The 13,578-nt window shown below is 38.3% G+C and overlaps 1 protein-coding gene across 4 annotated transcripts in view; it reads right to left on the reverse strand.

The window, feature by feature from the left end:
• JAKMIP2 (janus kinase and microtubule interacting protein 2) overlaps positions 1–13,578 on the reverse strand; it is a 187,675-nt gene that overhangs the window by 44,836 nt on the left and 129,261 nt on the right. For 3 of the 4 annotated variants that reach the window (XM_011978996.1, XM_011978981.1, XM_011978972.1), the window contains 7 exons: positions 12,373–12,519; positions 11,578–11,718; positions 9,032–9,088; positions 8,008–8,127; positions 6,937–7,065; positions 4,013–4,096; positions 3,269–3,331 (listed from right to left, as the gene is read on the reverse strand). In XM_011978996.1, the coding sequence (XP_011834386.1) occupies positions 3,269–3,331; positions 4,013–4,096; positions 6,937–7,065; positions 8,008–8,127; positions 9,032–9,088; positions 11,578–11,718; positions 12,373–12,519 (741 nt within the window). The remainder of the gene's footprint in view (positions 1–3,268; positions 3,332–4,012; positions 4,097–6,936; positions 7,066–8,007; positions 8,128–9,031; positions 9,089–11,577; positions 11,719–12,372; positions 12,520–13,578) is intronic. The other variant, XM_011978988.1, reaches the window with a different exon arrangement.

Consider the following 13,578-nt stretch of genomic DNA (forward strand, 5'->3'; position numbering starts at 1 on the left):
TCTAGGAATTCTGTGAATAGTGAATCTGAGAATACTCACTTTGCCCTTGTGATGGGTTAGAAACAGTCTACTAGAACCAAATTTAATAGTATACATAAGGGGACTGATACTTCTCATTTCTCAACTTATATTTGTTACAGAAATTTTTTTAACAGTTCTCATCATATACAAAACTTTGCTGAATTTCAATTACTACAGAAGAAAGCCAGCTCTTTAACACTGAATTCAAAAACCTTAATAATGAGATTATCACCTAGCTTTCCAGTTTTAAATATTATCACTCTCATCTCTGTACAAACACACTCACACATGATCATGCAAACACTAGAATCTAGAAACTGTGGCCCACCCAATGAACTGACTACTCCAGGAACTCTGTATCTACTCAGCTCTGCCTGAAAATGGCTCACTTTATCTCCTTTGCTATGTGAGAAAATTCTACACTTCTTTAAACACCTTAAAGCTAAGCTCTTAAACATTAGCGCTTAAATAAGCTCTAATGTCCATAAGAGCCTTCCCTAGTCAATTCATTCAGAAGTGATACCTCTCCTTTTGTTTTCCTCTAGATTTTCTTATAGGACCTCTAGTATAACTTGAGAAAGCATGAATTTCAGTTAGTTATGTATAAATGCACCTTCCCCTATAGACAGGGTTCATGTCTGAGTCATCTTTGGATTTTTTTTTTGAGATGAAGTCTCTTTCTTGTCCCCCAGGCTGGAGTGCAATGGCGCAATCTCAGCTCACTGCAACATCTGCCTCCTGGGTTCAAGCAATTCCCCTGCCTCAGCCTCTCTAGTAGTTCGGACTATAGGTGCCTGCCACCAGACCTGGCTAATTTTTGTATTTTTAGTAGAGACGGTGTTTCACCATGTTGGCCAGGTTGGTCTTGAACTCCTGACCTCAGGTGATCCGCCCTCCTTGGCCTCCCAAAGTGATGGAATTACAGGCGTGAGCCATTGTGCCCAGCCGTCATCTTTGGCTTTTAAGGAATTAGAAAATCTTTATGAAGTACAATGGATTTTGAGCTTCCCTTGATATTAACTGTGTGGGTGGGCATTATGAAGAGCAGTTATTTAAAACCTTGAATTTAGAAATACAAACCCAGGGCCTTTTTAACATAGGACAAATCTTACTTTCCCAAGTATATACATTTGCAGTTAAATATTTAGTTTCATTGTCACTTCTGCCATCCTTTTATTTTACTTATTTTATTCTTAGAAACCTGAGTATAAAAATTCCTCCTTTAGCCCAAAAAGATTAAGACTAACAGAAATCAGATAGAAGACACAATGGGATTTTTTTTTTATGATAAAGAAATATAAGAACACTTATTACTGGGCATCTCTGAAACTAATAGGAAAAGAAAGATAGGGAAATAGTGAGAAATATGTGACATTAATAAATGTAGTCAAGTTTTCTACCCTAGATATTTGTGGCCTAGTAAACTTTCAAAAGTTTGTAGAAGTTAACTTAAGATTATAAAGGAGATTCTACTTCCTAGAATCTTCTACTGAATCAATGGTGCAATATTTGGGGAGATTGCTGGTTCTAGTGGTTAATGAAACAATTAGATCAGTGGTTCACAGATTGTAATTCATTCAATGCCAACAGTTTCTTTATAAGGGTCCCTTAACCTTCCTGAAAACAACAGTTCTTGATTTTTGAATACCTGCCCACTCTGTATATGACGTATACATCATCTATACATCTAAGTGATGAAAACATCAGCTCTGCCTCACAGCATGCAAAGCAAGAGATAGGATGTCTTCACTTTGCCAGACTAGAGGGGAGGTAGGACAAGCATCTTTTTTCTCCTTCTCATGCTTACCAGCCAGGATGTTGTGGTTAATTTTTATTACTTGTCAAGGATAAGAAATATTCATAGAAACAATTCTAAAATAATTTCTGCATGACTTTGGATTGACCTACACAATTATTTCCCTTACACAACTGGGCTTTCGATTTGTCTTTGTCAAACATAATATAAGATTTTCTGTAATTTAAATTAGCCGGGTGTGGTGGCACATGCCTGTAATCCCAGCTACTGCAGAGGCTGAAGCAGGAGAATTGCTTGAACCTGAGAGGCAGAGGTTGCAGTAAGCAATCAGAGATTGCGCCATTGCACTCCAGCCTGGGCAACAAGAGTAAAACTCCATCTCAAAAAAAAAAATATATATATATATATATAGAGAGAGAGAGAGAGAGAGAGAGAGAAATCTTTCACTAGATTTATAGAAGGTAAATATCAAACGAAAAGCCACCTTTGAACTGAAAATGTATTAAGTTTAATTGCCTCTATGTTCAGATAACCAAAATTAATTACATCTATTCAAGCCTAAACCATGTTTTTGTTTCTTAATTTGTTGAGTAATTTCCTGGAATACTGTTTTATGTTTTAAAAACAGTATTCATCTAAAAAAAATCTTTCATTAAAAAAAAGAAAGACTCAAGGTTAATAAAAAGACAAAGTGCGAATCGAAGCCTATGCTCGGTTTCGGCATGGTCTTGGAGTCATACTCTGTCACTTCTTCACACAAAATAACAAGTTCTATTCATGGAGGTTTGTTCGTTTGCTTGTTTTGTTTCATTTTTTGTTTTTTTTTGTTTTTTTGAGATAGAGTTTTGCTCTTGTTGCCTGGGCTGGAGTGCAATGGCGCAATCTTGGTTCATGGCAACCTCTGCCTCTCAGGTTCAAACAATTCTCCTGCCTCAGCCTCCCAAGTATCTGGGATTACCGGCATGCGTCACCACGTCTGGTTAATTTTTTGTATGTAGCAGAGACAGGGTTTTACCATGTTGGCCAGGCTGGTCTCGAATCCCTGACCTCAGGTGATCCACCCACCTCGCCCTCCCAAAGTGCTGGGATTACAGGCGTGAGCCACCGCCCCTGGCCCTCATAGAGGTTTTGTTGTAGATAAACAATCATACAAGATGTGCATGTGCGTATGTGTGTGTGTGTGTGTGTATATATGTGTGTACAGTATATATACAGTATATATGTATATATGGTTAGCAAATCAGGAGGTTTCAGGGATCACATCCTTTCAAGTCTGCACAATGCCCAGCGCAGAGCCATGCACACGTGCCACTTCACTGATGGTGATGGCGGTGACAGGGATGCGATTGAGCACGCAGCCGAGGACAGAGCAGCGCCGAAAAAGCCTCCCCTTCCCCTGGCCCCTGTGCCACTCCTGAGAGCACCCCCTGCTGCTCCTGGATCTCTCATGATTTTCTCCTTTGCCCCGCTAGGGTGTTGTGCCCAACATACCTTTTCTAAAAGCTCCTGGTTTCTCTTAATGAAAAGTTGTTTATCTTCTACCCAGTGTGAATCCTGTTTGACAAAGAATATCGCGCAGTCAGCATTTCAGAGTGGCATGAAAGAGCCTGTGTCGTCAAACCACTTTGCCAGAGCTGCCTTCTACCCACCCTGTTTGTTTGCCTGCCAAAGACTGGTAAGTAGAACCCACCCCTGCCAGCTCCTTCAAAGACACTGGGGCCAAAGTTGCCGGGAAAAATTTAACCCCCTTTTCATCATCACTCCCTATTTCTACCTTTTCCAGTTTGAATAATCCAGGACCAGCCTTCTGGGGACTCAGAAGTGACCACAAAGGCAAAAAGTGAAAAGGGTCAGAATGCACACAGGCTAGATACATATGGATGGAAAACATTAAAATGCAGAACCATAAATGTAGCATAGAGGCAAAGAACACAGCTGGAGGGGTGGGTCTTGGTCTTAGCAGCTTAAGACAACTCTAGGCTATTTGTACAGGGTTCCTCTTCCTCTGGCATTCTTTCTCTTGCCCAACCTCATTCACTGTTGTGGCTGGGTTCATACTCTGGCCAGAAAAACACCAGGGACAGAAGTACAGAGTTGAACATTCTAACGCAGTTTGAGAAAGATCACTGTGGAGAGCCAAGCTGTGTCCTGGGTGCGGCCCATGCACAGGTGAGCTAGAGAAAGGTCAGTTTGAATTGTCTGCACCTGCAGAAGAGCTAGCAACCAAATGCCTACCTGCCCTTTCTGAGCCAGAGTCGCTTCCAGGTCTTCAATTTTTGCTTTATACCTTAGCACCTCTGCTTGAAGCTGTTCTTGAGCCTGGCGAAATAAAAATTCCACAACTCAGCAAGTAAAATGGTTATTCAATATCTTTCTTGACTAGAACTCAACAAGTAAGAGGAAGAGAGAGAGGAAAAAAAAAGAAGAATTTTCTATGACAAAAGAATCTTTCTGATCTAAATTCTTCTTTAAAACTCCCTGTAGCATTCTTTATTTTCAGGGTAATATTCACTCTTTAGCTTGACATTCAAGAACTCCCATTATATTTCCAATATTTTCCTACTATTCACCAACCTAGAGTCAAACCCTTGCCTGCTGACATAATTCTTGTTTCCTAAATATGCCTTGTAACTCTCCACTCTTCTCTTTATTTGAATGATTTCCCTTTCACAAAAGCCTTGTTCCATTTTGCTTCCCCAAATTCTTTCGATTCTTTTTTTTTTCTTTTTTTTTTTTTTTTGAGACAGAGTCTCGCTCTGTTGCCCAGGCTGGAATGCAGTGGCATGATCTCAACTCACTGCAACCTCTGCTTCCCGGGTTCAAGCAATTCTCCCGCCTCAGCCTCCCAAGTAGCTGGGATTACAGGCACCTGCCACCACACCCAGCTAATTTTTGTATTTTTAGTAGAGATGGGATTTCACTGTGTTGGCCTGGCTGGTCTTGAACTCCTGACCTCAGAAGATCCATCCGCCTCCACCTCCCAAAGTGCACCCGGCCTTTCCATTCTTTCAGAGAAAACTTTGTGCCTAAATTTAAGTCCCCAAATCAATTTATCTCTGTCTCTCTCTATATATCATATTTTGTGTGTCTGTGTGTATAAGTAGTTTTGAATACTAATCTTGTATGGAGCAACCTTGTTGTCCTATGTGATTTAGCCTAGTAATTTGTTTCCTGCCTGTAAAACCATTTCTGTTGTTGTTTTACAATATGGATAGGTTTTTTAGTACAAGGTTGAATAAAAACAGCAATGATAGCTATCCTTGTTCACTGTGAGAATAATTCTTTTGATTATTAAATATTACATTTACCTTTATCAGGCCCCCAAAATAATTAATTTTACTAAGATTTATTTTAACTGTGAATTGATGTTGACTGTAACCTATTTTTTCTTGGATCTAATTTTATCTTTTGTCAATGATGCTTTCATCTGTATTATTTTTAAATTTCCAATCTCTTTAAATGTACTCTCTTGTTCTTTTTCTAACATCCTTGTTTCTTTTAGATGATTTTTCTCAGAATGGTAACTTTTCCTGAATTTAATGGCCAGAGATAATGCTAAACCTTTATTTAGATAGAAGAATCAAGTGAAACGGGGAGGAATCTCCAAAAAATAAAAGGGGGAGTCTCCTTTTTGGGGAGGAATCTCCAAAAAATAAAAATAAAATAATATGCTATTATTTTAACTCCCCAATCCATGTTGGTAGGAACGCTTAAACACAAATATTATAGCACTAGGACATATACATGACAGCCTACAGGCACATTCCTTTGTAATGATTGCTTGCCTGTTCTAAATCTGTGTTTTGAAAAAACCTGCATATTGACTAATATATGTGTGTATGCATGCTACTGTTTAAAAATGTGTAACTGTTATATCTACCCTTTCCCACTGAAACACAGTAGTTCTACAAAACTCCTCAGTGCATTGTAGACTCTCCAGAAAGAAGGTAGGATGAAATCACTGGGTGGTCTGGGTGGTGGTGCTCCCTTTTGGCTCAAGTAAATTTACCTAGGAGGCAATTATAGCCTGGTGATTATGACTATGAAGCCACAAGGCTAGGAAACCTAGGTAAACCTGAGTAAATAATTTAACTTCACTAAGCTACATTGAACGTCTACTAAGCTATTATTTCCTCTTCTGTAGAAAGAGGATAATAATCATATCTAGCTCCTAGGGTTGTTTTAGGATTAAATAGATAATGTGTGTAAAGTGTTCAGCACAATGCCTGGAACACAGCAAGCACTCAATAAATATTAAGAAGTAGTATAGTACATGTCTTATCTTTTCTTTTTGTTGAAATAGGCTCATGAGAGGCAATGATGATATAAAGGAAAGAACATTTGACCCAGTAAGACTTAAGTTATAATATCAGCTTTGCCATTTACTATTTGTGCGATTTTGGGCAATTCAATTAACCTCTCTGAGTATCAAATTTCTCTTTTATAAAATACCTGCCTTAGGGGGCTATCCCAAGGGTTAAATGAGATATTGCCTGTGAAAATTCTGGTAAGCTGTCAAAAGTAAATGCTGTGCACTTATTAACGAACAGAAGACACTGGCTCACTATAGGTTTTGAAAGATAAAAAAGTTCTTTTTCTAAGCAAGAAATGAAAAAATGGCTTAACAAACTCCAATATTGTCTAGCTTTGAAAATGTATGTTTTCAAACAGCAAGAACAAGAACTATGTACTCAACTATCTTTAAAAGAACAAAAGCATTGATCTAAGCTGGTTCTAATGTTTCTAGATTCAAGGTTTGTTGACATAAAAGCTATAACAATTCAAAAGCTGCAGATGAGAGAAAAGTACAGGGAAAGCTGTCCTATTGATATTTTTATGTCCAGGGTACCTTTTTTTTTTTTTTTTTGAGACGGAGTCTTGCTCTGCCGCCCAGGCTGGAGTGCAGTGGCCGGATCTCAGCTCACTGCAAGCTGCGCCTCCCGGGTTCACACCATTCTCCTGCCTCAGCCTCCCGAGTAGTTGGAACTACAGGCGCCCGCCACCTCGCTCGGCTAGTTTTTTGTATTTTTTAGTAGAGACGGGGTTTCACGGTGTTAGCCAGGATGGTCTCGATCTCCTGACCTCGTGATCCGCCAGGGTACTTTTATGCTGTGATTGCTGCATGCTAATTCAGTACACTGTCACAGATCCATACTAACCTTGGCTTCTCGTTCAGCGTCAATGATGCCTCCCGTCTGCTCCTGTAGGAGGGCATATGCTCTTTGGAGGGCCTGATATTCTTTTGTTAATTGTCGAAATCTTAGTTCAGATTCTTCAGCTGCTAAACTCTTGAGGTTAAGAAAAAAAGCCCCAAAAGAATTGTGTTATGTTCAAGTCGCGTGTTCAATGTGAAATATTAACATTTGCCCACTTTTTACAAGAAGTAAAATGTTGTTTAACAGTCTATTTGATTTTGTTTTTAGCTCTGAAGTGTATATATGGGCACAAATACTGTAATATTTTCAAGATGGACACTGCAGAAATATTTATTTTAGTAAAAGAAGCATTTAGCATTTGATACATTTCTCATTGTTAATGATTTGGGCTTAGAATGCAGTCAGTTTTGGATCCAAATAAGAAAAAGTCATATCCAGATTTTGGACCTCAATTTGAGGAAATGATACCCTAGAATTTTACTCTTATTTCTTTTCAGTATGTTCATCTCCAGCAACTTGTTTTTTTCCCCCGGATAAATCATAAAAGTTGTTTTATTGCTTTACATCTTAAACTTCTGGACATAACATAATCAACACGGAATTTTGGGAAAAAATATAGATTGGGGTGTTTCACTCCTAAGATCCCGAGTCAGGCGTTGCATGGGTAGGGTCCCCGAATTTTCATTGTAACTGAGGCCTCTAGATCATTCTGATGAGGGTGGCCCACAGAGCACACTTCACTCAACAGTCTCTCAGACCACATCCAAAAACCTGCTAAGGCCTCCTGGGTTCCTACCTCCCCTAGATAAAGAATTTTGGAAAGTAACTTTTATTTTGAAAGAAGTCTTCCAATTAGAGAGCTTAACTGGAGAGAAATTTCTAAAAGGTTTACCTGCTATAAGTGAAGCTATTTTTCAAGAGATAACAAAGTGCGGCCTCAAAATTGGTTACTATTATGGGACCACTTTGTGCTGTTTATATAAAGGAGATGAAGAGTGAAATGCTTTTTCTCCCCCCTTAAATAAAATATTTGGTGATAATATCACCCAAGGCTAGAGAGGTAGAAATGCTTACTTCATCCAAGTCATCATCAGGAGTAGCTGGTGTTCTGTCTGTTCTAAATGAGGCCATGGATGATGTCTCTGAATCCATAGAGTCCTCATCATAGCCAATGAAAGGGTCTAAAACAGGCCTCTACATGGAGGGAAAATACATATTTACTGACACAGCTAACAGTAGGGAAAGTTGAATGTTAAAATACTGTCAACTGGCATACATGTAAGTGAATATAGAAGACACGGATCCTTTATGCTTCTTTGTTGAAATAAAAACATTAGGCACAAGCATAATAATTCCAACAAGTGTTTCTCCCATATTATTTCACTTCTGACATCTTAAGAAAATTCATTAATATTTAGCTTTTTTCATAGAAACACTGAAGCCTCTTTTAGATTACATTTTATATCATGATGAGTGAATGTGGTTTACTCTTTCCTGTATTTAAACTATGACCAAAGGACTTCGAAAACTCAGGTGATAGAGATGATCAAATCTTAAGTCTTGTCATCCAAGTCCACATTAAAAACAAATGGTATACTTGGTAAAAACAAAATTAAAAATCAAATAGACAAACTGAATAACAAAACTTTGTGGATTGTAAGAGGCTATAGAGATATTGGTGGATTGGGAGCATTGTTATCAATAAAATTGTCTGAATGAATAATAAAAATATATTAATTGTCATAAACTGGGCATCAGACTCTCATACTATTCAGTGGGAGACATCAAAATCATGTACATTTCTTGAATAGGACTCTCCAGCTCGTCAGGTAATCCTTTCATGAAACCTAGGGGCATCTCCATTTAGAGAAAGTCATATTAAAGCAAACCCTTTCAGGTTAAAATTTACAACGGAATCATTTTTAGACTTTGAAGAAATGTCAACAGAAAAGACTTTCTTCCAGCAAATGAAGCCCATGGTTTGCTGCGACAGTTCGGGAACACCTGGTTCATTACACCCGTGCAGGAAGATGCCATGCCAAGCCTCATCTCTCTGGCTGCTTGTGGCAAGTGCCTGATAACTTCGATTTCTTATTACCTTAATTGGCTTGGAACTTCTTCTATGCTTTCTCCTACGGATGAGCTTTTCTCGGTCCTGGAAAACAGTTGAAATATTTTTCAGATCCAGAATTTGTAGATGTTGCTTTATAGTTTTTTGCAAAGACAGAGTGTTTTTTCCCATAAGGCGTTATATTTGGAATAGAATAAGACTTTGTTTTTTAAATTTTGGCAACTTTTGGGATTGATACTTAAATATATTCAAAATAAGAATCTTCTACAACTATTCTTGATGATTTATGTGGAACAAGGAGCCTCATGATCAGAAAGTGTACTGTGTTCCTAATCAGAATTCTTTGTTTTATACTTGAACATCAAGTAGCTATGAAAATAGTTACTTATCATGTACTTATCATGTACATTTCTTGAATATGACTCTCCAACTCGTCAGGTAATCCTTTCTACATCAAACCTAGGGGTATCTCCATTTAGAGAAAGTCATATTAAAACAAACACTTTCAGGTTGAAATTTACAACAGAATCATTTTTAGACTTCTAAAAAATGTATAGTACTTTAGTACTGTACATTTAGTACTTTAGTTCTGTACTTTAGTCCTGCTAGATCCAAAATTACTTTAAATTTGTGTTAAATATATAATTTCACAATAAAGTAAAACCATATTCTTTTCATTTAGTCATTTGAAATGCATAGAAAGCTGTCTTTGGCCTATTTTTGGATCCTTGTTCTCACCTGCAGTCCCTGAAAATAGGACAGGGAACAGAGTCGCTAGTGGGTTGGAGTCATTTAGTGTTTCTGTTTTGTTTTCAGATTTTAAAAAATTTTCTGGGAATCTCAAAGAATGCCTAGAAATATTGATCAATTTCATGATTTATTGTTGCTGTGAATGGAGATATCCTGGGAATCTGGGGTTTATTCACTAAGCACTCCATGTGTTTACTGTAAAAATTTAAACTAGATAGAGTGTCTTTTGGAAAGTCTGATGAGTATGCCTAAATAGCCCAAAATTCTATAAAAAAATTTACAGCTTAATCTCAGGATACTCAAAGCCAGGCAAATTCCTGGGCTCATGAATCTGTAAAATTTATGAGTTATTAGGATGTGAAAACGAAATGAAGAAAACAGGGAGACCACGCTTAATGAGCAATCTGGTTTAAGCGAGTGGTGTTCAGGCTTTTTTATTTTTTCACCTTTATAAGTAAAAATGCAGCCTCTACGTATGAGACTTTTACAATTTACATATTATTGTGACAGTTAATATTGAGTGTCAATTTGATTGGATTGAAGGATACAAAGTATTGTTCCTCGGTGTGTCTATGTGGGTGTTGCCAAAGGAGGTTAACATTTGAGTCAGTGGACTGGGAAAGGTAGACTCATCCTCAATCTGGGTGGGCACAATCTAATCAGCTGCCATCACAGCCAGAATAAACGCAAGCAGAAGCACGTGAAAAGACTAGACTGGTTTAGTCTCCCAGCCTACATCTTTCTCCTGATTCTTCCTGCCCTGGAACATTAGACTCCAAGTTCTTCAGCTTTGGGACTTGGACTGGCTTCCTTGCTCCTCAGCTTGCAAATGACCTATCGTGGTACCTCACCTTGCGATCGTGTGTGCCAATACTCCTTAATAAACTCCCCATTATATAGATACCTATCCTATTAGTTCTGTCCCTCTAGAGAACCCTAATACAATTATATATTTAAATTACCCTCCTAATCTAGTGTATTCATTATAACATATAGTCAACATAGAAATTTTTAAAAGGATGAATCAGAAGTAATTATAAACAGAAGCTATAACCTTTCTTTCTCTCAGTGGCAGTGAATCACTTTTCTCACCCCACTCTGGAGACTATTGCCTAACTCCCTCCTTGCTATTCAAGTCTTTAGATCTGGACTTGGTCCTGAAGTGAGAGCAACCAATGATGTCATTCACAGAACAAACATGGAGAGGCAAAGAAGAAAACCCAAAGGCATCTAGAGGTCTCAGTGCATCCTTACTAGTAACACATACCTCAGCCAAACTCTGACGGAAGTAATAACTGCTCTACCCACTCAGCAGGTACTGAAGTAATGATCAGAAAATCTGGGCTGAAATTTTAGCTCTGTTATGTAATTATTTTGTTGCTGTTTATCCAATAAATATTTCTTAAACTGTAACTATGTGCTAGATACTGAATTGAGACCTGGGAAACAAGATGTATATGTGATGTTGTTAGCATAGACAACATGTTAAATCTCTGAGCTTCAGGATCCTGCTACTGGAAGACAATTATAAGACACACCCAACCTACCTACAAACTTATACAACAACGCATTTAAAAGTTCTTTTAATGTGTTTTGCTGTTATTTGTGCTACCAAATTAGTTAACGAAGGATTATAATGTAAAAGGTGTAAAGCAGTTGAACAATATAAAATATTGGAATACAGGCTCTAGAACAAAATTACATATTGAACATATGAACTTGGGCCTCTGGAGTTAATCTAAAATTAACTGCTTTCAGTGTACATTTTGTTGGCTACTTGTCCTTGGGAACAACTTAGGGTTTACAGATTGACTGACACGTACCCTTGTGAGCTCATCAATTATGTTCTGTTGCTCAATGACCTGAAGTTTTAGAAACTCTGTTTCTTGTTCTTCATTAGCTTGGTCGAGGTCGTTCAGAGATTTTAATTTCTTCAGGGGTGGATGGGATGTTATTTTTTCTCTCTGGATAGGAAAAGAAGAAAGTACAGGTGGAGACTTTAAAAACCGCCAACTTTGGTTGTTAACATAAAATATCTGTAGAAAGTTTATGAGGCTCCAGCTAAATTTGGAAATTGCCCAGCCTGAATACACACACACACCGACAAAATCCTCAAGCACATTTTATCTGCAATAATAAGTCAATATCATTGGGGATTATCTGAAGATCTCTATAAATGTACTGAAAGTCTATTAAGGAGTACATTAGCATTTCACTTGTCCATATATAACACAAGTAATGGTATCTATTTCCCAACTATCATGCACGATCTTAGAAGACAAGTGTGCCTGGGGTATAGGTCTGTAAATAGCATGTTAGTGAAGTCGTGGAAGGTTTCTGTGGCTAAGTTATGTCAAAGCTTTCCTTATCCATTTCCGAGCTTTTGGAAGGCGTGCAAATTCCTGGAAGCACTCCTACAGTTTTGCAAATATAGAAATCTCATAAAACTCAGAGCCAGCAACCTTCTCTTGCTTTCTTCGTTAAGGCTTCCTTGCTTACATAAGGAAAAATCCAAATAGCATTGCATTTTTAAAATAAGCTGAGAAATGGCAATAAGTCAGGTTATTAGGGTAATACAATCAAGGAAGCTGCAGTTTTGCAGAGTCTGTGATACACACCATTTCTGAATTTTCCTTGGTAACGGCTTTTAGTTTTTCTTCCATGCGCTGCAAGGACACCATCAGTTCATCGTTTCTCTTGGCGAGGCACTTGTTCCTTTCCAGGAGAGGTTTACATTGCTTTTCGGTTTCCCGCACACGTTTTAACTGGGAAGAAATAGTGAAGATTTGTGTCTTGTGTTTGGGGGACATGGGGGCAGGGGAGTAAACGGGTGGGAGTGAAAGCACCTCTGCAGCCAGTGTTGTCTGCTTCACTATGTGGCTCAGGACTGACCACTGACATTTCAATCCTTCAACAGACTGATTGCTTTCTTTTCAGTTTTCTCTAATGGCTTTTCATCACAGCCTTCATGACCTCCTATCAATCCACTGTCCTAAGGAAAGTACTGAAGAGACTGGTTTTGGAAATGCTCGGGAGGACCTGCTCTCCTTATTTTCTTTCGCTACCCTCACCTGTTACTCCACCATGCTCAGCTGTAATCCCTGCACCTGGAATGACCTCCATTAGCTCAGAGATAAAGGATCTCACTCAGACCACACGGTCACTAAGTAATGCGGCCAGGACCTGAATCCAAGCCTTGTTATCGCCAAAGGTTGTTCTTCCAGAGACCTTGTGGAAATCTCCTGACTCGCACTACGGTTGTTAGTTTAAAAGAAATTTTATTGAGGAAAAAACCACACGTAAGTTTGAAACTCTATAGATGTTTGTGTAAGGATGTCGAATTCTCCCCAAGCTTAGTAAAATATGATTGTATTGTTATCCACCCATAATTAAGAGTGAGCATACGCTCATTTGCTTGGTTAGTTTAAAGCAGGGTTTCTCAGTCTTAGCATCCGTGATATTTTGAGCCAGATGTTTTTTTTGATGTGAGGTGTCCTGTGCATTGGAGGATGTTTAGCAGCATCCCTGGCCTCTGCTTGCTAGATGCCAGTAACACTCTGCTAATTGTGACTATCAAAAACATCAGATACTGTCAAGATCGCCTGTAGTTGGGAACCACTGGTCTAAGTTTATGAAAATTGTCTTGAGGGGATTGTTAATAGTCCTCCCCTTTACTCTTAAAATTCTCCTTTTTGTATATTTCATGATTATCCTATACATAATAGATTTTCATTTTCAGCTTCTCATGATTAGCTTATTCTTTTCTTACTAATGATTCTGAATGTGAATATGTATTGGGAGAAGAGCAAGGAAAAAGGAGGGCT

The sequence above is a fragment of the Mandrillus leucophaeus genome, unplaced genomic scaffold, assembly GCF_000951045.1.
Source record: "Mandrillus leucophaeus isolate KB7577 unplaced genomic scaffold, Mleu.le_1.0 Scaffold1036, whole genome shotgun sequence".
Lineage (NCBI taxonomy): Eukaryota > Metazoa > Chordata > Mammalia > Primates > Cercopithecidae > Mandrillus > Mandrillus leucophaeus.